At 40.4% G+C, this 26,261-nt stretch overlaps 1 protein-coding gene across 1 annotated transcript; it reads left to right on the top strand.

The window, feature by feature from the left end:
* LOC118842150 (receptor-type tyrosine-protein phosphatase T-like) lies at nucleotides 1-26,261 on the top strand. The gene is made up of 4 exons (XM_036749773.1): nucleotides 1-261; nucleotides 17,871-17,952; nucleotides 23,111-23,226; nucleotides 26,079-26,261. Exons 1-4 carry the CDS (start codon nucleotides 1-3, stop codon nucleotides 26,259-26,261), a joined length of 642 nt encoding a protein of 213 aa, XP_036605668.1.

Below are 26,261 nucleotides of genomic sequence, written 5' to 3' on the forward strand. Positions count from 1 at the left end.
ATGGTGAACAGCTCTGGGCGGGCATCCGGACAAAAAGCTCACTTGCTTTTGCCGACCTTGAAGGAGAATGATACACACTGTGTCGATTTCCATTACTACTTATCTAGCAGAGACCGGTCCAGCCCTGGATCATTGAATGTTTATGTGAAAGTTAACGGAGGACCACAGGGTAACCCCATCTGGAACGTGTCAGGGATTGTGACAGAAGGCTGGGTGAAGGCGGAGCTGGCCATCAGCACCTTTTGGCCACATTTCTATCAGGTATCAATTATATTTATAATCTACTTTCTCTCATTTTTATGTCCTTGTCCCCTCCTTCCTTTTTTGTTTTTTTCCCCTTGTCTCCTAACCCCATTTAGAAGCACACAATATTAGATCTGAAGAGTACCTTAGAGATCATCTTGTGAATTATCTTATTTTTACAAATGAGAAAACTGAAGCTCAGAGACAGAAAGGATTTGCCTAAAGTCATTCAGGAAGTCAATGGCAGAGCTAAATCTAGAACCCAGACTTCCTGTCTCCCAGGTCACTGCAGCTTTGACTATACTGCCTACTTTTTACTAGCTTGGTTTGCCTCAGTAGACTCTGCATTTATGGGTGTCAAGTATTCTGATGTCACACTAAAGTGAGACCATTGACTTTGTTTGCCTGTCCACGAGTCTGGCTTTCTTTTCACACAGAGCACATAAATTTTTCAAGAATGTAGCCCAGAGATTATTGTGAGAGTGCTGGTATTAATGAACCCTAAGAGGCTATTATCACCTCAAAGGATTAAACATGCAATGTCTCTATTGCAGGCCTGTACTGCTTGCTAAAAAGAAGCCCTGATAATTTTCGTAATGGAAAGTGAGTCTGAATTCCTTTCTGGAAGCTGAGTTACAAGTTTGTATCGAGATAAAACTGGGGACAATTTTATTTAATTGAATTCAATAATTATTAAGTATCTGCTATGTGCAAAACACTCAGGGTTGATGTAAGGATCAAGTGGGGTAATATCTGTAAAAAGCACAGTGCCTGACACATATGCTAGGGGAGGGAAAGTAACCTGCCCAAGTTTGCATAGTCAGTAAGTGCTAGAGCTGAAATATGAAAACATCACCACCACCATCCCCCACGACCAACTACATCACCAGTTCTGTGGCTCCAAATTCAGCATTTTTTCCATTATAGCACATTGCCTCTTCATAGTGAGATACAAAGAGTCATCTAATCAAACTTCTCCAAAAGATAAAGCCTCTTTAAAATATGCCTAACAAGATTTTAGCCTTTGCTTGAACACCTGCAGAAATGGAGTACTCGTCATTTCAAAAGGCCGATTACTGGGTTTCTGGACAGCTCTCATTTTTAGGATGTGTCCTTATTTGGGGGGGGGGGCGTCAAGTGATGATTTTATTAGTGTAGCTTATTCAGAGTGAGAAACGCCCTCTACCAATGTATATTGACCCATGCTTTGAAACTTACAGCCTTAGAGAATTGTTTGAGGCTCAGAGAGAGCAGGTGACTTTGTCAGAGATGGGACTTCAATCCCAGTTCTTCCTGACTGAGCCAGTGCTCCGATCACTATGAAATGCTGCCTTCTTTATCACTGAACCAGAATTTGTGTCTCTGTAACCTTTGTCCATTAGGCCTGTGTCTTCCTTTTCCTCAGGTAAACAAAATAAGTCTTATCTTCCTTTAATATGATATTTGAACTTCAGATATTTGAAGTCAGCGATATGTTCCCAGCAAAAATCTGCAGACTGAATGTCCTCAAACCTCGCAGTCATAATGATAAAAATGATACCATGGTGATTTCCAAATTATCTGGGATATTATAGTGGACATTGATACTTTAAATAGGGTTAGACTAGACCAATCCACAACAACATGAATTGGAAGAAACTTTTTTTATCAGTCTTTAAACCTATTATTCCAATGAGCCTTTACTCCTTAAAGCTTATAGAAGCAATCAGCTAAACAGAGAGACGCTCAAAACTTGAGATCTTTTTCTTCTTTTCCTTATGCTTTGCTCCTTCTAAGGCTTTATCCCAGGCTTATAGCCCCTGTCCCATGAAGAAACAGTAGCCTGTGCTGTTTGCTACAGGTGGGGAGTGGTCCAAGATAAAGAATTTAAATTTTTCCCTGCCTATGGTAGTTTTTTTGATTGGGAGACGGGTTTCTTCCACCTCTGGAATTCCTTGATGTGATAAGATCCTTCTCTGCCCAGCTTTGCCCATACAGTGTACACATGGAAATTGTATTTAAACAAGCTGCCCACATGGACCAGTCCATCAGCTTAGGTTTTGAGCACATTGCTTGTCAAGTTGCCGAGTTTCTTTTCTCCATTCATCCAAAATATGCTTATTGAACGCCTTCTCTGCAAGCTGCTCCTCTCTCCCCTGCTAGCCCATACTGGCATTCTAGTGATCAGTAGGTCAGTGCACACTCACTCTCATTTTTCCACTTGTTGTCTTTGTGAGTCTCATTTTGTCTCCTACCCCTCTGCTCTCTGTAGCTAGAATGCATCTAGATGCATCTCCAACAGCAGTTCAGAAAATGTACCAGATGTATACACATACCAAATAAGGGGAGAGACAGAGACAGAGAGAGAGAGACAGAGAGAGAGAGAGAGGTCTGTGGAGTAAGAAAGAAGGGAAAAAAGAAGGCAGAGCTGGTTTGTGGCTTCCCCAGCTGCTGAGCCATAATCCTGCCATGTGCAGCTCAGAGAAGTAAATCAGGTTTAGGATTTCAGGGATTCCTTGCATTGGTTCTGGATGGTTTATGTATTCAGTTATTAAAGCTATATTTCAAACTCCTAAAATTGACTTTCAGCTTCATAACACTGCCGGAATTTCATTTGGCTTATTAGTGTGTTTTTCTGGCTGGACTAATTTAGCACAGGCCTGGTAATTCCTGGCATTTTAAACATACCCCTCTATGCAGTTGCCTGATTTAAGTAAAGCCACATCTTATTAAATGTTGGTTAAGCAGTGCTTTGGGCTTTGGGGCCATTCCAGGTGATAGTCATTATATTTAACATTTTTAATGATTCTGAACTTGTCTTTTGCAAGATTTACCTACCCAAAAATACTTTATTAATTTTGCAGCCACCTGTCTCATCCTTCCTCACTTGCCCATTTTAAATGGCTTCCCACAACACTGTCTTTAATTGCTACAAGAATTGTAAAGGATGGGCTCACCTGCTTCTCATTAACAGCATCAGTTTGCTTTTTGCTTGTCAGACCAAATAGTAGTAACAAAATGGTGAAAGATAGACTGTCCATCACTGTGGAAAGAGAGAGGTGGGTCATACACAACAAAGGAAAACCTGAAGCACCTGTAATACTTGATCAGGGAGAAGTTCTGGTTAATAGAGGGCTAACTCACAGATCTTCCTCAAGTGTTTCAGTTAAATTCATTTCAGTTCCACAAACATATAATAAACTGCAGCTCTTTGCAAAGCATTGTACTAGGTACTGAGGTTACAGTGATAAAAATAGAACAGTTCCCTATCTCAGGGAACTTAGATCCTGTAAAGAAGCAGGTTGTTCCTAAGACCCAATATCTTGCATTAATAGAATATGGCAACCTTGATGGAACTAGAAGGTATGCTCTTTGCAGATCACCTAGCCTAATCCCCTCAGTCTATAGAGGTGGAAACAGGCCAAAGAAGGTTAAATGACTTATTTACCCAAGGTCACATAGGTAGTGAAGGGCAGAGCCAAGATTTGAATGCAGCTTCTCTGACTCCAAATCCAGTGCTTTTTTCTATGATTCTGTACTATGTCTTGATAAGAATCACATAATCCTAGAGGTGGCACTGCAAATCTATTATGTGCTACTTGCTATTCCTTTTAAAGTTTTCACATAACTTTAGATAACATGGAGATGGAAGGGACCATAAAGTTCTTGAGTCATGTGAAAATAGTAATAACAAACAGTTATGGCACTTTGAAATTTTAGAGGCTTTACACATACATGTTGTCTCATTTGAACCTTGTAACAATCCTATGAGATTTATAATTTTGAGCTCTTATTATCCCCATTTTGCAGTTGAGAAAACTGAGACTAAGAGGTACGTGCATGGGCACATAGCTAAAAAATGTCTGGAGAAGGATTTGAAATAAAATCTTTTTGGCTCCAAATCCTCTGCTACAATCCCAGAGTGGGCCTTGGACATCATTTAGTCCAACTCCCTCATTTGAATATGAGGAAACTGGATTTAGTGAGTTGAGTGTTTTGCTCAAGGTTACAGTGCTATTGTTGAGTCATTTGAGGCATGTCTGACTCCTCGGGACTTCTTTTTGGAGCTTTCCTGGCCAAGATACTGGAGTGGTTTGCCATTTCCTTCTCCAAGTCATTTTACAGATGAGGAAGCTGAGGCAAACAGGATTAAGTGACTTTGCCCAGGGTCACACAGCTAGTCAGTGTCTGAAGCCAGCTTTGGACTCAGGAAGATGAGTCTCCCTGCCTGTAGGCCTGGCACTCTCTGCACTGTGTCGCCTAGCTGCCCCAAGGTAACGATAGTCAGAATTCAAGTCCTTCAGACTCTAGCATTAGTACTCCTTCCAATTCACCTTGCTACAGAATTGCCTGTTTTTTTTTGTCATGCTAGTAATCATACTCATTGTCTATCTGTGCTTTATAATACTTTAAAGTAGTACATGTGCTTTAAAACACTTTCACGCCCACTATGTCATTGGATCCTTGCCATGGTCCTTTGGGATTGGTAATGTACCTATTGTCATCCATATTTAACAGATGAGGAGAGCTGTGCTCATAAGACATTAAGTGTCTGACTTGACATAACAAAGCCCCTTATTAAGGGCCAGCTGGAACTTTAACCCAAGTCTCATTGGTTCTTCATTCAGTGTTCTTTCCACTACACTGCTGTCCTAATGCTGAATTAAAGTTTAAAGTCTTCCATTACCAGATGAAGAAGGTGTAGGAAAATGGGCTCAAGCCATAGGGATCTATGTTTTCCGGTGGGAAGAGCACAAGGTATGGAATAAGGAGGACCTGAGTTTGAATTCTGCTTGGGCACTTATTAGCAATGTGACCCTGGGCAAATCATTAGACTTTGTTTCATTTTTTGTATTTACCAAGTCAACAAACATTTTGCCTTGCATATAGTATGTACTTAAAAATGCTTATTAATTAAGCAGTTAATTGATTTGTTCAATTTCCTCATGTAAATTAAGGAGTTGTATTTGACGGCCTATAAAGTCCCTTCTTGCTCTAAGCATATGATCCTATGATCTTGGAGCATAAGCTAGGTGATTCTTTTTTTGTCTCTTCTCCATTTTCCCTCAAAGAACAGTGTAACAAAACATCTGGTTAATTGAGGGCTTGGCGAGTTGAGATTTTTCTTTTCTGGAGACGACTGAATGCACATAAGAGCACTTCCTGTATGGAGAAAACATGACACTTTTTCTAGTTGTTGCAGTAAATCTTAGTGTTTGTCAAGACAAGGTTTCTTCTAAATGCGTAGTTTTAAGGATGCGTTTTTGTCCCTCATGGAAGCTGTGCCTGGGTGTTTCTAAGCATCGTGATAGGGGTGTGCACTATGTGCAGAGTGCAGAGGATGCAGAAAGAGGAGGAAAAGATGAATCAATTTTTTGTGGAACATGGTCCTTCCAAGGTACCAGAGGCTACATCTGCGTGTGTCACTTTTTTGGGCTGAAAGCAATTTGTCATTCTTTCACATAGAAATTTCATTTTGAAAATACTAAAGAGGCACAGTCAGAATCCAAAAATCACAAAGAGAGATGAATCATTGAAGAATAAAAATTGGTTGGTAAGATCAGACACTCCATCTCTAGACAATCCATGATGCCCCATGAAGACATGTACCTTGATAGAAGTCCGTGCCATGTGAAGATTGGCCTAAGAAATAGGGGCGTTGAGCCTAGAGAAAAAGATTCAGGGAGGATATGATAACTACCTTTAAGTATATGAAGATCTGTCAGGTAGAAGAAGGGATTGAATCTGATCTGTCTGGCTCCAGAGGGAAGAACAAGGAGTTTTGGGTAGAAGTTCTAAAGATGTACTTTTATACTTGTCCCAGAAACTCCCTAATAATTAGGACTATCTAAAAGTGGAATGAATTGCCATGGAAGGCCTTCAAGTAGAGGCTGAATTCTGTGATTTCATAATATCTGTATAGAGTATGTGTTAAAGTAGATGACTTGAATCCCACAACAAGCTTGAAAGTTGAAGATTTTTTGAAAGAGTAGGTATTTCTGGTCACTTCATAGTTAATAGTTGTCTGCAAGACTTAATAGTCTTTCTTTTTATTCTGTTTCTTTTTAAAATTTTATTTGTTTTATTTTCAATTTATGGGTTAAACAAGCATTTCCATAACATAGTATAATAAAAAGAGTTTGCACATGAAACTGCAAATCTATTATGTACCACTTGCTATTCCTTTTAAAGTTATCACATAAATTTCCTTCATCCCCTTTCCCCCCTTTTATCTTCCCTCCTCTCCTCCCACCCTAGAGATGGCTACCATAAGATACAAATAAATGAGGCTGAAGAAAAAAATTAATTTAGACTTTCAAAGTTTTCTAGATTCAAGCTGTTGGGCATTAAAAGACTAAGATCTAGTACTGGGACTTTTGGAGATCTAGTAGTGATTACTTGAAGCAAATCTAGTCTAGAAGTCGTTTCTATTCTGTTTATAAAAATCATTTCTGTTATCTCTAGAAACTGTCCCTAAGTAGTCCCTTTATTTGTAATGGGATACAATTAATCGACTTGATGACTTAATAGAAATGCCAAAGCTATATTTCTACTCAAGAGAATAGAAAGTAGCAAAGGGGAAGTCCATATAGGGAATCTCAGTTGGCTACCATGTTTACAACTCCTGGCTTGATCTTGGAAAATCACGTAAAGGAAATTCAAGAGAGCCGGTGTTTTTATTTTCCAAGCAGATAGTCACAGATGGCTGAACTAGAGCCAAGTTTTAGTAAATGTTATAGGATGATGGATCTCAGTTTGATCTAAGAAAGAACTTGAGTTCTTGAACCTTAGTTCATTCAAGGTTACACACAATCATTATAGATATCCAGCAATAGAACCAGTTCCCCCAGGAAGTAAATAGTTGGTTCCCTGTCTTCAGATTTAGACAAGATAACCACTTGTCAAGCTTGTCATAGAGAGGTTTCATTTTTTTTTTCAGGTAGGGTTGGACTAGATGATGTCTAAGGCCCCTTCAAACTTTTAATGTTCCTTAATTCTATGTTCTTTTGCCTATTCACATGTGCTGACTCAAAGACAAACTTTCCTCCCAATGTAGAGAGGTGAGGACTAGAGTAATTTGAAAACAACTCCTGGTAATACAATGAGAAGCTTTTACCCTGTGCCTGGAATACCCTCCCTTTCCATCTTCACCTGTTGAATTCCTTCCCATCCTTTAAAGCCCAACTCATATGCCATCTTCTAAGAACACCTCCCTGATCCCTTTTGTCAATAGTGCTCCTGACCTCAATACCATTTTGTTCTGTACCTCTCTGATGCATTTATAGCATGATATTATGAATACTAATACTCTGTGTTGATGTTTTAATCCCCAGAGTGTTAACTTCATAAATGCGGGAACTAATTCTTATCTTAACTTTGAAGACCTCTTAGAATATAACATAGGGCCATGTAGGTGCCTCATGAGTATTTGCGGAAGGACAAATTGTGAATGCTCATAGGCAGTTTTCAAGTGTATGGTAGGAATCTTAAAAGTGTGGTCCAGTTAACTTGAAGTCATCATGAAATTGGTTGGAAGAGATCTTTGAGGTCATCCAGGCCAAGCTCTTCATTTTTCAGACGTGGAAAAAGGCCCAATCAAGTCAAATGATTTACCCAAATTCACATATATACTAAATGAGAGTTGGAATTTCAACTCAGGTCCTGGAATTCCAAATCCAGTGCTCATTCTGTTTTATCATTTTTTCTTACACCTAGCTTTATTAGCTTTCATTGTTTGCACGTGGCCTGCAAGGGTGCTTCAGGTCTCCTCTTCTTTACTGAGAGGTCACCTCTATTTGCAGTATTGCCTCAAACCTTTGAAGTATAGTCAAGATTGCAAGTTAACTTTTTTTGTCATTTTGCCCAACTTAGTTCATGCCTTTGTCACCTCTTGCCTAAACTATTGCAAAAGCCATTTAATTGGTCTTTCTGCTTCAAGTCTCTCCTGAGTCCAGGCCATCCTCCACTCAAAGTGATTTTTCTGAAGCAAAGATCTGGCCATGTCCCACCACCCTTATCCCCATCCTGAACTCCAGTGGCTTTCTTTTACATCCATGATCAAATATTTGTTATTGTTCAGTTGTTTCTGTTGTATCTGACTCTTCTTATTTTAATCTACCAAAGGCTTTTAATTTTTTTTTTAAAAAAGAATTTTCACCTACAGCATATTTTTATATCATTCCCTTGTTTCCCCCTAAAACTGGGACATTAATATAATCTAGCTTTTCATAGAGATTGTATTTGTGAACAAAGAATATTTTATGTTTGTCAAATACTGCAGAATAATTATTATGTCCCTCCTCCATCCTAAGGTAAAGGGCCTTGAATGTGTCCGATCTGCCCTGAGGCCTCATACCACACATTATAGAATTTACCTGATTATCCCTTGCTTTTCTTTTAGCCTTTTGGGAAATAGGTGTTTTCTACTTAAAACTTGTAGAAAGGTTGGAGAAATTGGCTAACTCTAAGCATTGTTCCAGACTGAAGCTCTCCGCAGGAGGGCCACTGCTTTCACCACAGATCCACAGCAGGCTTTCTATTTCCATTCATTTCTTCGGACCTTGCCTGCCTCCTCTTTCCTACTCTATATACTGGCGGTCTACTCTTTCCATGAAGCATTCTAGTTTGAAGGCAATGCGCTTCAGAACAAGGAATGATGAGATTCACAGCAGGACATCATGATTAAGTTGAAAGGCAACATCCAACAGTGGATAGATAATCACTGCCTCTGAGGCTGAAGAATCGGATCAGGTCCCATATCTGACCCTTCCTGGGCAAGTCCTTTCACTTTGAGGTACACAGGCAACACTTTTTTTTTACTTATTTAGTATAACTTTGAATTCCGTGTTCTCTCCCTTCTTCCCTCCCACCCCCCCACATTGAGAAGGCAAGCAGTTCAATATACTTTACACATATGTAGTCATTCAAAACATATCCATATTAGTCATGTTGTAAAAGAAAACATAGACAAAAAATCAAGAAAACTAAAGTTAAAAACATATGCTTCGATCTATAGTCAGACACCATCAATTCTTTTTCTGAGGACGGATAGCATTTTTCATCATAAGACTTTAGGAATTGCTTTGGATCACTGTATTGCTGACAATAGTTAAGTCCTTCACAGATGATCATCTTACAATATTGCTATTACTTTGTACACAGTACATTTCACTTTGCATCAGGTCATGTAAGTCTTTCCAGGTTTTTCTCAGAGCAATCCTGCTCATCATTTCTTATAGAACAATAGTATTCCATCACAATCACATACCACAATTTGTTCAGGTATTCCCCAATTGATGGGCATCCCCCCAATTTCCGGTTCTTTGCCACTACAAAAGAACTGTTATAAATATTTTTGTACATGTAGGTCCTTTTCCTTTTTGTTTTCATCTCTTTTGGGATACCGGCCTAGTAGTAGTATTGCTAGGTCAAAGGGTATACATGGTTTTATAGCCCTTTGGGCATAGTTCCAAATTGTTCCACAGAAGGTTGAATCAGTTCACAGCTCTACCAATGGTGCATTGATATCTCATTTTCCCCACATCTTCTCCAGTATTTGTCATTTTCCTTTTCTGTCCTCTTAGACAGTCTAATAGGTATGAGGTAGTACCTCAGAATTGTTTTAATTTGCATTTCTCCAATCAATAGTGAGTTAAAGCATTTTTTCGTATAGCTATAGATAGCTTTGATTACTTGATTTGAAAACTCTTCATAACTTTTGATCATTTATCATTTGGGGGATGGCTCTTATTTTTATAAATTTGATACAGTTCTCTATATGTTTGAGAAACAAGGCCTTTATCAGAAATTTGCTTCAATTTTTTTTTCACAGATACTATTGCTAATTGTATTTCCCTCCATCTTATTTCCCTCCACCCTGTTTATTATGTTCTCTCTCTATCCTTTCACTCTGCCCCTCCTCAAAAGTATTTTGCTTCTCAATACCCCTCCCAAAATCTGGCCTCCCTTCTATCACCTCTGCCCCTTTCTTATTCCCTTCCCCTTTTACTTCCCCATAGGGTAAGATAGATTTCTATAACCAATTGAGTGTGTATGTTATTCCGTCTTTGAGCCAATCCTGATCAGAGTAAGGTTCCCTCACTCTCCCTAACCTTCCTCCTCTTCTCCTCCACTAGAAAGGCTTTTTCTTGCCTCTTTTATGTGAGATAATCGATCCCATTCCACCTCTCCTTTTCTCTTTCTCCCAGTACATTCCGCTCTCACTTTTTTTTTCTGGGTCTTTTTTTTATTCATATTTTTTTTATTATTTAATATATTAGTTTTCAGCATTGATTTTCACAAGAGTTTGAATTACAAATTTTCTCTCCTTTTCTACCCTCCCACCCACTCCAAGATGGCATATATTCTGGTTTCCCTGTTCCCCAGTCAGCCCTCCCTTCTGTCACCCCACTCCCCTCCCATCCCCTTTTCCCTTCTTCTCTTGTAGGGCAGGATAAATTTCTACACCCCATTGCCTGTGTATCTTATTTTCTAGTTGCATGCAAAAACTTTTTTTTTGTTTTTGAACATCTGTTTTTAAAACTTTGAGTTCCAAATTCTCTCCCTTCTTCCCTTCCCACCCACCCTCCCTAAGAAGTCAAGCAATTCAACATAGGCCACATGAGTATCATTATGTATAACCCTTCCACAATACTCATGTTGTGAAAAACTCACTATATTTTGCTCCTTCCTAACCTATCCCCCTTTATTGAATTTTCTCCCTTGACCGTGTCCCCTTTCAAAAGTGTTTGTTTTTGATTACCTCCACCTCCATCTGCCCTCCCTTCTGTCATCCCCCCTTTTTTATCTTCTTCTTCCTCCTTTTTTCCTGTGGGGTAAGTTACCCAATTGAGCATGTATGGTATTCCCTCCTCAGGTCAGATCTGATGAGAGCAAGATTCACTCATTCCCCCTCACCTGACTTCTCTTCCCTTCCTACAGAACCGCTTTTTCTTGCCACTTTTATGGGAGATAATTTACCCCATTCTATCTCTCCCTATCTCCCTCTCTCAATATATTCCTCTCTCACTGCTTAATTTTATTTTATTTCTTTTAGATATCTTCCCTTCATCTTCAGCTCACCCTGTGCTCGCTCTCTCTCTCTCTCTGTCTATACATATATATATATATATATATATATATACACACACACACACATACACGTGCATATATATATACATACATACACATACATATATACATACACACTCACATACACATATATATACATAAACATATATATATATATATGAATATGAATATGAATATTCAATTCAGCTACCCTAATACTGAGGTCTCATGAATCATACACATCATCTCTCCATGTAGGAATGTAAACAAAACAGTCCAACTTTAGTAAGTTCCTTGCAATTTCTTTTTCTTGATTACCTTTTCATACTTCTCTTGATTCTTGTGTTTGAAAGTCAAATTTTCTATTCAACTCTGGTCTTTTCACTGAGAAAGCTTGAAAGTCCTCTATTTTATTGAAAGTCCATATTTTGCCTTGGCGCATGATACTCAGTTTTGCTGGGTAGGTGATTCTTGGTTTTAATCCAAACTCCATTGACCTCCAGAATATCGTATTCCAAGCCCTTCGATCTCTTAATGTAGAAGCTGCTAGATCTTGTGTTATCCTGATTATGTTTCCACAATACTCAAATTGTTTCTTTCTGGATTCTTGCAGTATTTTCTCCTTGATCTGGGAGCTCTGGAATTTGGTGAGAATATTCCTAGGAGATTTCTTTTTGGGATCTATTTGAGGAGGCGATCGATGGATTCTTTCAATTTCTATTTTGCCCTGAGGCTGTAGAATATCAGGGCAGTTCTCCTTGATGATTTCTTGAAAGATGATATCTAGGCTCTTTTTTTGATCATGGCTTTCAGGTAGTCCAATAATTTTTAAATTCTCTCTCCTGGATCTATTTTCCAGGTCAGTGGTTTTTCCAATGAGATATTTTACATTGTCTTCCATTTTTTCATTCCTTTGGTTCTGTTTTATAATATCTTGATTTCTCATCAAGTCACTAGCTTCCACTTGCTCCAGTCTCCTTTTTAAGGTAGTATTTTCTTCAGTGGTCTTTTGGACCTTCTTTTCCATTTGACTAATTCTGCCTTTCAAGGCATTCTTCTCTTCTTTGGCTTTTTGGAGCTCTTTTGCCATTTGAGTTAGTCTATTTTTTAAGGCGTTGTTTTCTTCAGTGTATTTTGCAGCATTTTTTTTGGGTCTCCTTTAGCAGGTCATTGACTTGTTTTTCATGGTTTTCTCGCATCCTTCTCATTTCTCTCCCCAATTTTTCCTCTACTTCTCTAACTTGCTTTTCGAAATCCTTTTTGAGCTCTTCCATGGCCTGAGATCAGTTCATGTTTTTCTTGGATGCTTTCGTTGTAGGCTCTTTGACTTTGTTAACTTCTTTTGGCTGTATGTTTTGGTCTTCTTTGTCACCAAAGTAAGATTCCAGAGTCTGAGATTGAATCTGGGTGCGTTTTCGCTGCCTGGCCATATTCCCAACCAACTAACTTAAGCCATGAGTTTTTCGGTGGGGTATGACTGCTTGTAGAGTAAAGAGTTCTTTGTTCCAAGCTTGGGGAGATGCGCCAGCTCTGCCACACCAGCACTTCTCCTTCCCCAAGAACCCCCAACCCAGACTGGACTTAGATCTTCAGCAGGCTCGGCAGTCCTGCTCTGATCCACCATTTAATTCCTCCCACCAGGTGGGCCTGGGGCCAGAAGCAACTGCAGCTGTAGTTCTGTAGCTGCACCACCTCCGCTGCCCCGAAGGTGGTAGCCTAACCGTGAACTCCTTCCACTCCCGCAGCTTTTCCCACTAACCTTCTCTGTTGTCTTTGGTGTTTGTGGGTTGAGAAGTCTGGTAACTGCCTCAGCTCACTGATTCAGGGCGCTAGGGCATGCTTTGCCCGGCTCTTGGTCTGCTTGGCTTGCGCTGCCCACTCTGGGCTCTGCTCCGCTCTGCTCCCAGTTCCATGCGGGATAGGCCTCACCCAGAGACCATCCAGGCTGTCCTGAGCTGGAGCCCTTTTTCCCTCTGCTCTTTTGTGGGTTCTGCAGTTGTAGAATTGGTTCAGAGCAATTTTTTTTTTAAGTTTTTGGAGGGACTCGGCGGGGAGCTCATGCTAGTCCCTGCTTTTCAGCTGCCATCTTGGCTCCCCCTCTCTCACTTTTTAATTTTATTTTTTAGGTATCATCCCTTCATTTTCAACTCACATCTGTGCCCTCTGTCTATATATACTCCTTCTAAAAACTCTAATAATGTGAAAGTTCTTATGAGTTACAGGTATCACTTTCCCATGTAGGAATATAAACAGTTTAACCTTATTAAGTCCTTTATTATTTCCCTTTCCTTTTTACCTTTTTCATGCTTCTCTTGAGTTTTGTATTTGAAAGTCAAATTTTCTATTGAGCTCTAGTTTTTTCATCAAGATTTCTCAAAAGTCCATTATTTCATTGAATGTTCATTTTTCCCTCTGAAGGGTTATACTCAGTTTTGGTGAGTAGGTGATTCTTGGTTGTAATCCTAGCTCCTTTGCCCTCCATAATATCACATTATAAGCCCTCCAATAATGATGCTTGAATTGTTTCTTATTGACTGCTTACAATATTTGCTCCTTGACCTGGGAGCTCTGGAATTTGGCTATGATATTCCTGGGATAACTCAGCCCACCGATGATAAGGAGGCTGAACTGGAATCTCTTTTGGGAGGTGATCAGTGGATTCTTTCAATTCCTATTTCGACTTCTAGTCTAGAAGTTCATGACAGTTTTCCTTGATAATTTATTGAAAAATGATGTCTAGCCCCTTTTTTTGATCATGACTTTCAGGTAGTACAATAATTTTTAAATTGTCTCTCCTGGGTGTATTTTCCATGTCAGCCTTTTTTCCAATGATATATTTCACATTGTCTTCAAATTTTTTCCTTCTTTTTGTTTTGTTTTATTGTTTCTTGATTTCTCCCAAAGTCATTAGCTTCCATTTGCTCAGTTATAATTTTTAAGGAATTTTCTTCAGTGAGCTTTTGTACCTCTTTTCCATTTGGCCAGTTATACTTTTTAAAGGAGTTTTTTTTTCTTTGTGAATTTTTGTGCCTCTTTTTCCACTTGGCCAGTTCTGGTTTTTGAGGCATTTTTTTCATTGGGTTTTTTTACCCCTTCTACCATTTGGCCTAGTCTGTTTTTTAAGGTGTTATTTTCTTCAGTATTTTTTGTGTCTCTTTTACCAAGCTGTTAACTTGTTTTTCATGATTTTCTTGCATCACTCTCATTTCTCTTCCCAATTTTCCTTCTACTTCTCTTACTTGATTTTCAAAATCCTTTCTGAGCTCTTCCATGGCCTGAGACCAATTCATATTTTTCCTGGAGGCTTTGGATGAGGAGTTTTGACTTTGTTATCTTCTTCTGAGTGTATGTTTTGATCTTCCTAGTCACCATGGTAACTTTCTATGGTCAGAATTTTTTCCTGTTGTTGGCTCATTTTCCAGTCTTTTTCTTGATTTTTAACTCTGCTTTCAGGGTGGAAGGCACACTATCCCAAACTTCAGGGGTTTTGTGCAGCTGTTTTTGAGATACTCCTAGGGACCTGTAAGTTTTCAGTTCTTCTGAAGAGTTATGATCTAAGGAGAGGTGCATTTACTCCTCTCCTGGCCTGTGCTCTGAGCTGTGAGTGATCACAAGCATTCTTTTCTGCCCTGGAACTGTGAGGGAGGTTCCTGTTCCACTGTGGCCATAAGCACTGGTGTGCTAGTGCTCCTTCTTGGACTGCCACCCAGGACTGTGACCTAGATCCGATTATGAACAAAGCAACAGAGTCCTGCCTCAGTGCTAGCAAAGAGATCACTGTAATCTCTTTTTGACCACTTGTTCAACCCCCTTACCATCTGTGGGCTGAGAGCTCTGGAAGTAGCTGATGCTGCTGCTGATTAACTTGCTCCTGGTTTGCTGGGGCTGGGTCTGTGATGGCATGGCTGTCCTGGACTGTGCTTTACTCTCACCCTGGTGCAATAGACCTTTCCTGCTGAACTTCTAAGTTGTCTGTGTCTGGAAAATTATTTCACCCTATCCTTTTGTGGGTTCTGCTGCACCAGGAATTGTCCTATGGCATTCTTAAAAAGTATTCAGAGGGGTTTTGGGAAGAGCTTAGATGAACCACTGCCTCTTCTCCGCTGTCTTGGCTCTGCCCCTATATCTCACTCTTCTTGACCCCCAGAGATACTGGAGTGGTTTTCCATTTCCTTCTCCAGCTCATTTTACTTTTTTATTTTTTTTTTTGAGGCAATCAGGGTCACATAGCTAGCAAGTTTCTGAGGCCAGATTTGAATTCATGGTTCTCCTGATTCCAGAGCTGGTGCTCTATCTACTGTACCACCTAGCTGGCAAACAAGGTTAAGTGACTTGGCCAAGGTCACACATCTGGTGTCTGAGGCCAAATTTGAACTCAGGAAAATGAATCTCCCAGACTCCAAGCCCAGGGCTCTTTCCACTGTGCTACCCAGCAGCCTTTAAGGATCAAAAAGAAAGTTTTCCTTTTGTCATTTAACGCCTTTTACAACTTGATTGCTTCCTACTTTTGCAGTTTTCTTATATTTTACCTCCCTCCATGTACTCTAAAACCCAGCCACCTTAAACTATTTATAGTGTCTCTCACATGACACCTCATCTCCTGTCTCTCTACCTTTGTGCTGGCTGCCCCCCACCATCTTCAATGCTTTCCTTCTTTGTCTTTGCCCCTTAGCTTTCCTGGCTTCCTTCAAGACGCATCTTAGATCCCACCTTCTGCATGAGGCCTTTCCCAGCTCCCCCCTCTAGCTGTTAGCACCTCCTACTTGAGATTACATCTCATCTGCTCTGTAGATATTTTCTATGTACTTAATTATTTACATGTTGTCTCTTCCATTAAAATGAGAACTCCTTAGGGGCAGCAGCCACTTTTACCTTTCTCTCTACTTTCATTGTTCAGCACAGTGCCTGGCACACTGTAAGTTCTTCATAATTCCCTTTTGACTCCTTGATTAGCAAGAAATACAGAACCATCTTCCATGGGCAGATGTGGGGTTCAGTAACACATCTATGATGTGAGATTCTTCCAAGAATGGAAAGCCTAATAATGAGAGAAGGAAAAAGCTCTCTGCTTAGAGCATGGAGACGTGGGTAGCAGTTACTTCATGGCCGGAGGTGTATCCTCTTGCCAAGGGTACAGTTTATGACATGTTGGCTTCAAATGGGTCTCTTTTGCCATAACAGTGGGAAACCCTGAGACGAATAATTTAATCGATGTCCTGCTAAGTTAGATACTGCCCAAGCCCAATAGCACTTGGTCCTTGCTTCTCTACAGCATTTAGGGGAGGCAGGATGGTGTGATGCAAAAGCCAAGTGAAGTCATAACAAAACACCCTGCAATGGGATCTAGAAGACTTCTTTTTTTGGTCTCTGTCTATCCATATAATCCTAGACAAGTCACCCCCTCTCTCTGCGCCTCACTTTCGTCTTGAAGTTGAGAGGACTGGACTAAATGGTGTTTAGGTCTCTTCTAATTCTTCTCAAGTGTTCTGAGTCTATGATTCTATGCTGGCAGCCCACACTTGGTCCTATGTGGGCTTTACTTCCCAGAAGATACATCTCATTCAGGTAGGGGTTTGTGAGCCCGAGATGTATTCTTCACTACCATTTTAAGTGCACCGTCATTGACCTTTGGCATGTAGGGTAAAAGCCATTTGAGAAGTGCGTTTGTCTCCAAGCTTTGCCTCTGAAGCAAGTTATTAAATGTTTGTGGGTCTCAGTATCTTCTTCTGTAAAATGAGGGGCTTAGATTAGATGACCTTGAAGGTTCTTTCTGCCTCTAACATTAGGCCCCTATGGCAAGGACAGTTTCCATTCTGTTTAAAAAAAAACCATTTATTAAATCATTGCTGTGTGCGAGGCAGTCCTCAGGTACTGAGGATTCAAAGACATGCATTGAAAAATCTTTTACTGTTAAGGAGGCTACATTCTCCTGGCTAGCCACTCGAGGTCTGAGCCAGCCTATACACTCATTTTCAAAGGAAGCTTTTCCGTCTAGATGTATAGGCGAGTTGGATGTTAGGAGATAGCTCTTCTGTAGGCATCATGTGAACCACAATGAAGGCTCAAGGCTCATGGTTTGATCTGACATTTTCATTCAGACAAAATACCTTTTCAGTCACTGTTAGTGTGGATGGTACTTTTTCAGTGTTCATTCTGTTCAGCACAGTTTACTTTTTCTGCCTCAGAAAATACAAGAAATAATCTGAGGTTTGTGGGAAAAGTCCCTGTAATCATAGACTAAGCTTTCTGCTTGGTTGTGATAAATAATCTGAATACTAAAAAGCCTAATTGAGCAGAAGAGAGGCAGTAAGAAACAGTTACTGTTGGGAATAGGTTCATCTCCATACTAGCTGTGTGAACTTGGGAAAGTCACCTACTCCCTCCAGGCAGCTGAGGTACTAAATTAGAGATGAGTGGTCAATCTAAATTGGTGGATAGATTTCCTACACTGGGAGATCTTCACATAGATGAGAAATCACAGATCTTGACCTAAAAAAAACTGGTAGGGGCATGAGGAAGGAGTAGCCCTAGATGACTGCCAACTGTTGTGAGAACATGATTTCTTCTGTATGTTTCAGGTTATATTTGAGTCGGTATCTTTGAAGGGGCATCCTGGCTACATAGCAGTGGATGAAGTTCGGGTCCTTGCTCATCCATGCCGTAAGTACTTTGATCCAGTAGCAAGAATATCTGAAGGCCCTGGCTTTGAATCCCAGATCTAACAATTCCTACCTTTCTGACCTTGGGCAAGTCACTTAACTTCTCTGGGCCTCAGTTTCTCCATCTGCAAAATTGAGTGGGTTGGATTGGATAACCTCTCAAGTCTCTTCCAGCTCGGTATCTATGACCCTGCAGTTTTCCATCTTCCTGATAACATGGTCCTGCCCTGGGCTAGACTGCACAGTTTAGTTCACCTGGTTCACAAACATTTTTAAATTTTTTTTCTTCTTTATTCTTTGAAAACACTTCTGTACCCAAGGCAATCAGCCCAAAATAAATCCCTCATTTTGCCAGGCTGTGCAACAGACAACCCCTATGTGAATCTGCAGATAGTGCCAAAACATCTCCGCTCAAATCTGACTCCATTATTAAGGGAATAGAAAACCCTGATTGTTTATTAGTGTGATTCAGAGCACTGAAGGAGAAGAATTAAAGGGCTCTGGATAGAATCACATGTAATTGTTTCAGAAAGAAAAAAAAAAGAAATCCTACCAGAAGCACTTAGGAAATGAACTGGATGTTCACTCACAGGGAAGAGGGGACCTTGAGCTATTAATTCTTGGAAAATAATTTTAAATCCACTCATCTGCTCTTATGGAGGCGTTCTGAAAGATTTGTCATCATTGGCTCTCGTTGTAGAGTGTTACTGCTCTCTGCTCACCCTGTTTGTGTTTCATACAATTCTGTCCCAGTTGTCTATTTCCTGATAGGCATTTGAATGCACCTCAGCAGTGCCCCACAGGATGGGCACACATGGTGTGTCTGTGAAAGGAGATGCTATAGTGACACAGGCTATGCCTACTAGGTGTTTGTGCTGTGCTGCAGGGTGTCTGTCACATTCCACATCTGTTTTCCAGGACCTGCTTATATTCCTCCCTCACCCCGCAAAGGCTGTTATGCAGAAATGAACAGAAACACATTGTATATTGCTGGGGCTTGCCACTGATCAGCCTGAACCTCTCTGTGTGGGAATGAGCTTTAGCCATAGCCAGGGCAACAGCAGGTGAAGGCTGAGTGCCAAGTACTAGTAATGGCTTTATCCTAGTAGAATGGAAACTCCCTGAGGGCATGAAGTGTTTCTTTTGGTTTTTGTATGCTCAATGTCTGATGTTTAATGGATGATATTTAATAAAATATCTTTAATGGATGTTTAGTAGATAATTAACAAATGCTTATTGAAATGAATTTAATCAGTTTGTTCTTCTAGTTTGGGGTTCTTAACCAGGGATCTAAGAGGTTCAAAGAGAGATTTCAAGAGAGAACTTGGAAGGGAAAAAAAAAATCACATCTTTATTTCAATATATTGATTTCCTTTTAATCCTATGTATTTAATTTTATGCATTTTAAAACTCTTATTCTGAGGAGTTTATAGGTTTCACCAGCCTGCCAAAGGGGTCCATAACACAAAAGGCTAAAAACCTATATTCTAGATTCAGTAGCTGTAACCTCTCCCCTCTGAGAAAGCTTGATGGTAAGATGCTGGCCTGAGGGCTAGGGGCGCATACCTCCCGACTCTGACTTCAGGTAAAATCAATACTTTGGGAAAGTAAGTGTGCACTGGACTTTAAGGATAATCTCAGCTTCCTCTCCACTGGTAAAGAACTGGATTCCACACGAGTGGAATGACCATGAGGCAATTACCATGCAAATGGGTTATGAGCTGTAACTAGGGAAAACATGATCCTATCTGTGTGCCTGCATAATGCAAAGCCACCCCATTAATGCACCACTCAGGCTTACACATAAAATACAGAAAAAATGAAAGGGTACTGTTATGGTACCTGCAGTTCTCATACCTTTTAACGGAATGATAGAAACCTAAAATGGAAGCTTTCATAATATATCCATAGGGGCACCTGGGCTGCTCCAATTGAACCCCCCTCCTGAAGTCTAGAACCAGGGGCTTGTGCCCAATGCAGGCCTTGGGATCCTCTTACACATTCATAAGATTTCCTAGATGGAGGTGGGGAAAGGAACCATTAAAACAAGCTGGCCACATCACTGGTGTTGCTGCCTCCTGGCGGTACTTCTGGTACCAGTGGTGAGCAGAGACAGCTCTCTGTCTTCCCATGGCCAGTGCTATGGTGAGTTCAAAGGAATCCCAGTGCATGGAGAACAGTAGGAATGTGCTTGCTCCATGAGAAGGAGTGCTTCAATAATTCAGCAGCCCGTTTTCCTCTGAAGATTTTCTGGCAGAAAGTTTCAAGCTCTGAAAGCCATGGAGCCCATGAAAGAAATGGAAAAGGGATTTCCTTCTTTCTCCCCTCTCTTTTACCCCCTCTTCTGCCTTTCTCCTTTCTTGCCCTTCTTTAGCTAAAATTCTTTCACCTGGTAACAAGCTAGAAAAAATTTGACCCTGGGCAGAAATCACACCTGCTGAATTTTAACACAACATGAACAGTTGTGAGAAAAGCAGAGCCACTGGTGCCGGTGGGGGCATATCACAAATGGGAATGCCTCCTAGCTTCATGCAAGCTGGAAGGCCTCTTTTGCTAAGAACAGTGCAGCCAAATGTGTGGGCCAACTTCAGTGATGCTGACAGAAGGTCTCAGTGGACTGTGCATAGGATCCCAAATTGCTTGGGAAATAAAATGATGTCCATATATTTCTTTGTACTGAGTAGATATTGGTTTCCCCATTCTCCCCAACCCTCCAACAACATACACGCACCCTGCCTTTCACACACACACACACACACACACACACACACACACACGCACACACACTCACACTTAATATTAATGCACGAATTAGAAACTTCCCTCATGGCCTGTTAAATATTTAAGTAGATTGAGAACTTTTTATTCTCCTCACGTCCCCAGGCCTTTTAATTTCCCATTTCTGTCCTCCAGAGCTATTTCTCTATTAAGATATGCCCAGAGTTTATCAATAAGTGCTTCTGTTAAATATTCCCAAAGTTACACGGCCTTTAGTGGCCCAATCGCCCCGTGCCCTGTATTGATTGGCGCTAAGGTTAATAGCATTATGCTTTTGCCTCACACTTTTAAAAAGTGATCGAGAGACAGACGTAATACTTAAAACACAGCAGAGGAAATGATTTTCTCTTATAAACTCAAACCTTTCACTTATATTTTATAGCCCATTTAACATTTCCATGTCGCCCTGCATGTGTCGTAACTCTGGTTGCCCTCTGAGGGTTGTCATTTCTTAGCTTTAACTATTAAAAACAGGGCTGCATCAGTAATAACTGCTGGGTAAATGTCAGAGAAGTTTTCTTCACGGTCTCACCATCTCCATCTTTTCCACTGACTTTCAGACTTCCTTATTTTATTTTCTGTGGCATCATCAGGGTGAATTTCCTAGTGTTCCATGAACCGCTGGGACTTTGTCTTCTCTTTCTCTCAATTTTATCTCACTACCTGCTGGGTGCTGACAAGTCCAGAGAGTAGCATAAAGGGCAGAGTGATATGTCTTCAAATGTTGTACTGATGTTTGTAGAATGAGTTTGAAATGTCAATCACATCAGGGTATTTTGCCCTAAATGCACAATAAGCATTGGTTAGCCTCATTCGTAGGGACCTCTGCCAGGTGAAATCCCAGTGTCTTAGAAAGTGACAGGGTACAAAGATTGGGAGCACAAGTCTTGGGCTTAAGCTAGGAGTCTGCTAGGGTCCTGAGGGGCTATCTTTATTATAATAGATGCCCAATTGTTATAGGTGATCTAAAGGACCCGTTGCCCAATCTATATAGGCTGGTTGTGATTCCTGCCTAATGTTATACAATTCAATTCAGCATTTACTAAGTGGGAACTCCTTGATGGCCCTCTGAGTTCAGAGAGACCTGGGCTTAAATCCCTCAACACTGCCCATCTGACCAACATCTGCCCAACTGAGTTAGTTACTTTAATCTCTCAGTCTTAGACAACTCTAATACACTAAGTTACAAAGCAGTAATCAATCTGCATTACAGGAAATGAGAGTTACATACAGTGTTGAAATCACAAGTCTGGCCAAAAAAAAGTGTATAAGGTGTCGTGACAAATGCTGAGGAAAGATTTGGGGGAGGAAGGGAACAAAGGAACACACACACACACGGAACAATGATGTATGAGACAGAATATTTTTCTACAGTGTCACCAAATCTTAAATGTCAGTGATGATTCAGAAATGAAACAGACCTTCCTAGTGTCATTGTTAAATGTAATTATTTTGACCATTGTCATTGTTTGGTGACTTTCACCTTTTTTTTTAATCTAAGATGTGTCCACATTGGTTCCTTTTTTCCAATCTCCCTTCTCTTTCAGTTTCTGGGGTGGGGCGGCTTCTTGGAATGAGGTCCTTCAAAAATGAGACAGCTCAGAGAGCAAAGAGGGCCATAATTGTGTTGTGTCACGTATTGATAAGTTTGCATTATTGGCGTGAAATTCTTTGGGACTCCAGCCATCAAGGTTCAATTTTGATTAGGAAATGTGGAAAGTATTTCAGTAGATATTTTTTGTACACAGAGAAGCATCTTCTAGTTCATCACCACCGTGTGACTTTTAGGGCCTTTGAATTTTCAGTTGCACTAACTTATATTCATCAACATGGCAGCATTGGCAGTATGACCTTCCCCTGCCCCCTAAAAGCCTTAGTGAAATTTTAGGCTGTTAAAGGTTGAAAATTTAAGCTATTAAAACTTAAAACTGAACTAATACCTTTGGGACACCCTGTACATGTTTAAGGCAAATGAGAGGATTTAGGGCTGCTTTTATTTGAGGGGATTCAGAACTGTCCTTTGAGGGGTTGTCCCAAACACAAACTATAGAACCATTTCTAATCTTGGGTTAATTCTTTTTTAACATGGGATGGGGGTGCATCTTAAATAGTAGCCTCAATGATCTCCATTGTGTTGCTGTAAAAACGTCCCTATCAATGGGATGGTCATTTTTTCAGTCCAGTATTTTGTGCCATGTAGACTTGGCCCATTGATCTGGATTCACTGCCTCATGAAGAATAAGCATCTTAAATCTCTAAAGAAAAAGAACCTTATCTTGCCCTTGGACTCTACCTAGGTCATGAGCCTTCTCCAGACCAGGGCCTAAGGGGAAAAGAATTGCTAAAGAATCCACCCAATTAATATTTCATTTCTATCCTAGGAAAAGCACCTCATTTCCTGCGACTCCAAAATGTTGAAGTGAATGTGGGACAGAATGCAACATTCCAGTGTATTGCTGGGGGAAAGTGGTCCCAGCATGACAAACTCTGGCTCCAGGTAAATACCTTCCTTCTTCATTCATGTAGCTTTTCCTCCGTAATCTGATCAGAGTTAGTGGTAGCATCAAGAATTGAATCCACGTCTTCTCGATTGAGTACAGAGTTCAGTTCATCAACATGGCTGTAGCATTGTCCATTTTAAACTGGGAAGGAGCTCAGAAGTCCAACACCCTCATTATACAGATGAAGAAACAGAGAAGTTAAGTAACTTGTCCAAGTTCATTCTGGTAGTAAGTGACTGAGCTGTGAGTCAGACTCAAGTCTTCTGACATTAAATCCAATGCTCTTTGCACTCTGTAACAAGCACCATTCCTCCTGCCAGTTACTTACCTCCTAAGCATGTTGTGGCCAAACTTTTTGGCCTTAATTCTTGATGTTATTTTTTTTCAGATCCCCTGCTTGGGGCCTTGACCCTTTATTCTCAGTCTGCTTCCTGGGATCCTGATTATTTCTTCCTGGCCACCCAAAATCTAGACCTTGATTTTGTCTTCCATGACCTATGGGGCCTGCTTATTCCTTCTTGGATTTATCTGATCTCTGAGGTCTTGACCAGGGGTAGGAACCTGCGGCCTTGAGGCCACATGTGGCCTTCTAGGTCCTTAGATGTGGCCTTTTGACTGAGTCCAAGTTGTACAGAACAAATCCTTTTATTAAGGGGATTTCCTCTGTGAAGTTTGGATTGAGTCAGAGGGTTGCACTTGAAGACCTAGAGGGCCACATGTGGCCTCAAGGCTGCAGGTTCCCCACCCAGAGACTTTTGCCTGTATATCCCATGGATAGCCATACACCATTCCAGCACTGTTACTCTCTTTGCAATTGGCACTCCCAACTCTCAACTTGGCTCAAATACAGCCAAAATTCCTATCCTGGACCTCCTGCTGGTAGGGCTTTTCTAGCTCATTTGTGCCCAAGTCTCAGTGTGATATGCATGATTAGAATGTAACATCACCAAGGGTAGTTACCGTCTCATTTTTATATTTGCATGCTTAGTATTTATCTAGGTTCCTGACACATAGTAGGCTTATTGATTAACTATAGGAGACATGCATAATTAGAGATTTTATAAGCTAGTCTTCTAATGTCCATTTTTTAAAGAGAAGGAATAGATATATGGAATGCCACTGTTTAATTTCTATCCAGAAAAGGCCCATTGGTTGGAAAGCCTGTCACAGAAAATGAGAATATTTCAAGCAAACTCACTGAATCCTATCTACCCCTTCTTGAGGCTGTATTTGTTAAACTGAAAACTAAATATCACTGACCAGGACTTAAAACACGAAGAGGAATATCATTTCATTAGCCATTTGTTCCATATGGGAAATTTGGTGTTCTGTGCTGATGCTAAAACAAATGACTGCTCCCAGGCACGTCATTGTTGATGTATAAATGGGGTTTGCTAAAGAGAAATGTAAATTGATAGAAATGGTGAGAGAGTACCTTCTTCTAAATGAAATATTGGTTCATTACAAGTAACAGATTGCTTAATATCTAGCCTTAGAAACATATGACCTAAGTTGAACCAGATGAACTTTACAATGTTCAAGGTAAGTGGTCATCCAAAATGCTTGAACACATTAAGTGATGTGGACCTCCCTACTTCTCAAGGTAGTCCATTTCATTGTTAGATAGTTCTGATTGTTCTCTCTTCCCTATACAGTACTGAAATCTGTCTCCCTCTAACTTACCTCAGTTGTTCATAGTTCTGCCTTCTAGAGCCTACCAGGACAATTCTAATCCTTCCTCACTGAGATAGCCCTTCACATTATTGAAGACAACCATCAATATACAGCTTAAGCCTCCTCAACAGGCAATCCTAATTCTTTCAACCGATCTTCATATGATATGATTTCTGGTCCTCTCTGCAGGATGATTACCACCTTGTCAATGCCCTTCCTAAAATATGATGCCCAGAATTGCTTTCCTTAGTGTAACACAGAAGTTAAAGAAAAGCTAAAGAAAATGTTATTTTTCATTGGAAGAAAAGCATAAAATGTTGTCCCTCTGCTGCAATAAAGTTACCAGTTCCAATGTATTAGTTTGGGATTCTAAAAGGGTCCTATATAACCTTGGCAGATAGTATACATCAAGGCAGGATCATAGATTCAGAGTTAGAAGGCTCCTGAGAGGTCATCTAGTCAAACACCCTCATTTTACCAATGAGGATTTTATAGATGAGAAAACTGAGACCAAGAGAAAGGAATTAATTTGGCTGAGGTCACACAGTGAGTGTCAGAGCCAGGATATAGACCTAGGCCCCATGACTCCAAATCCAGGAGTCTTTCTACTTTATTAATCAAATAAAAAACAGACAAACATATTAAAAAAACCTTAGATTTTTATATAATGGAGTGTTACCTGTATACCAGTGCCATTGAAGCTCAAGCAGGTTCATTTCAGCTACAGGAAAGTGAGCAGCCCAGATAAGAATGGCCTTTTACTAGCTTACCTTTATGCTTTGTTCAGACCTGCGGTATCAGAGGTAAAGTCTCTTATCTCAGTTTTGCAGATGAAGAAAACTAATAGAAGGGTTAAAAGATTGACCTTAGCTCACAAAGCAAATCAGTCCAGCCTCAGAGTGAAACTATAGTGATTACTGAGCCTTTACCTTCATCCCTAACCATTAGGGTACATGCTCTCTTATGCTAAGACATCTACCATAATTCATCCAGCAAAATGTACCAAGAAGTAGGAGGAATGTGCTTATAAAAATGAACCCCATTTTTAATTAGGCCAGAGAGTAGGTGTAGAAATGACTAATCAGTTTTGGATGTAGGGGAGTGAGACAGGAATCAATTCATATTTAGGAAGGTCCATCCAAGCCCTTAAGATGATTTCTCTTTTCTCTGGTAGCAATGGAATGGGAGAGATACTGCCCTCATGGTCACCCGAGTGGTCAACCACCGAAGGTTTTCAGCTACAGTTAGTGTGGCCGATACATCTCAGAGGAGCATCAGCAAGTACCGATGTGTCATTCGCTCTGATGGTGGCTCTGGAGTCTCTAATTATGCAGAATTAATAGTAAAAGGTGAGTGA

The sequence above is a fragment of the Trichosurus vulpecula genome, chromosome 3, assembly GCF_011100635.1.
Source record: "Trichosurus vulpecula isolate mTriVul1 chromosome 3, mTriVul1.pri, whole genome shotgun sequence".
Classification (NCBI taxonomy): Eukaryota; Metazoa; Chordata; class Mammalia; order Diprotodontia; family Phalangeridae; genus Trichosurus; species Trichosurus vulpecula.

Bases quoted from the DNA above. Each gene is read 5' to 3' on its own strand.
- LOC118842150 (XM_036749773.1), top strand. From the start codon at position 1: ATGGTGAACAGCTCTGGGCGGGCATCCGGACAAAAAGCTCACTTGCTT. The intron at 262-17,870 runs GTATCAATTATA...TGTATGTTTCAG, and splicing joins TTTGGCCACATTTCTATCAG to GTTATATTTGAGTCGGTATC. The intron at 17,953-23,110 runs GTAAGTACTTTG...TTTCTATCCTAG, and splicing joins GGTCCTTGCTCATCCATGCC to GAAAAGCACCTCATTTCCTG.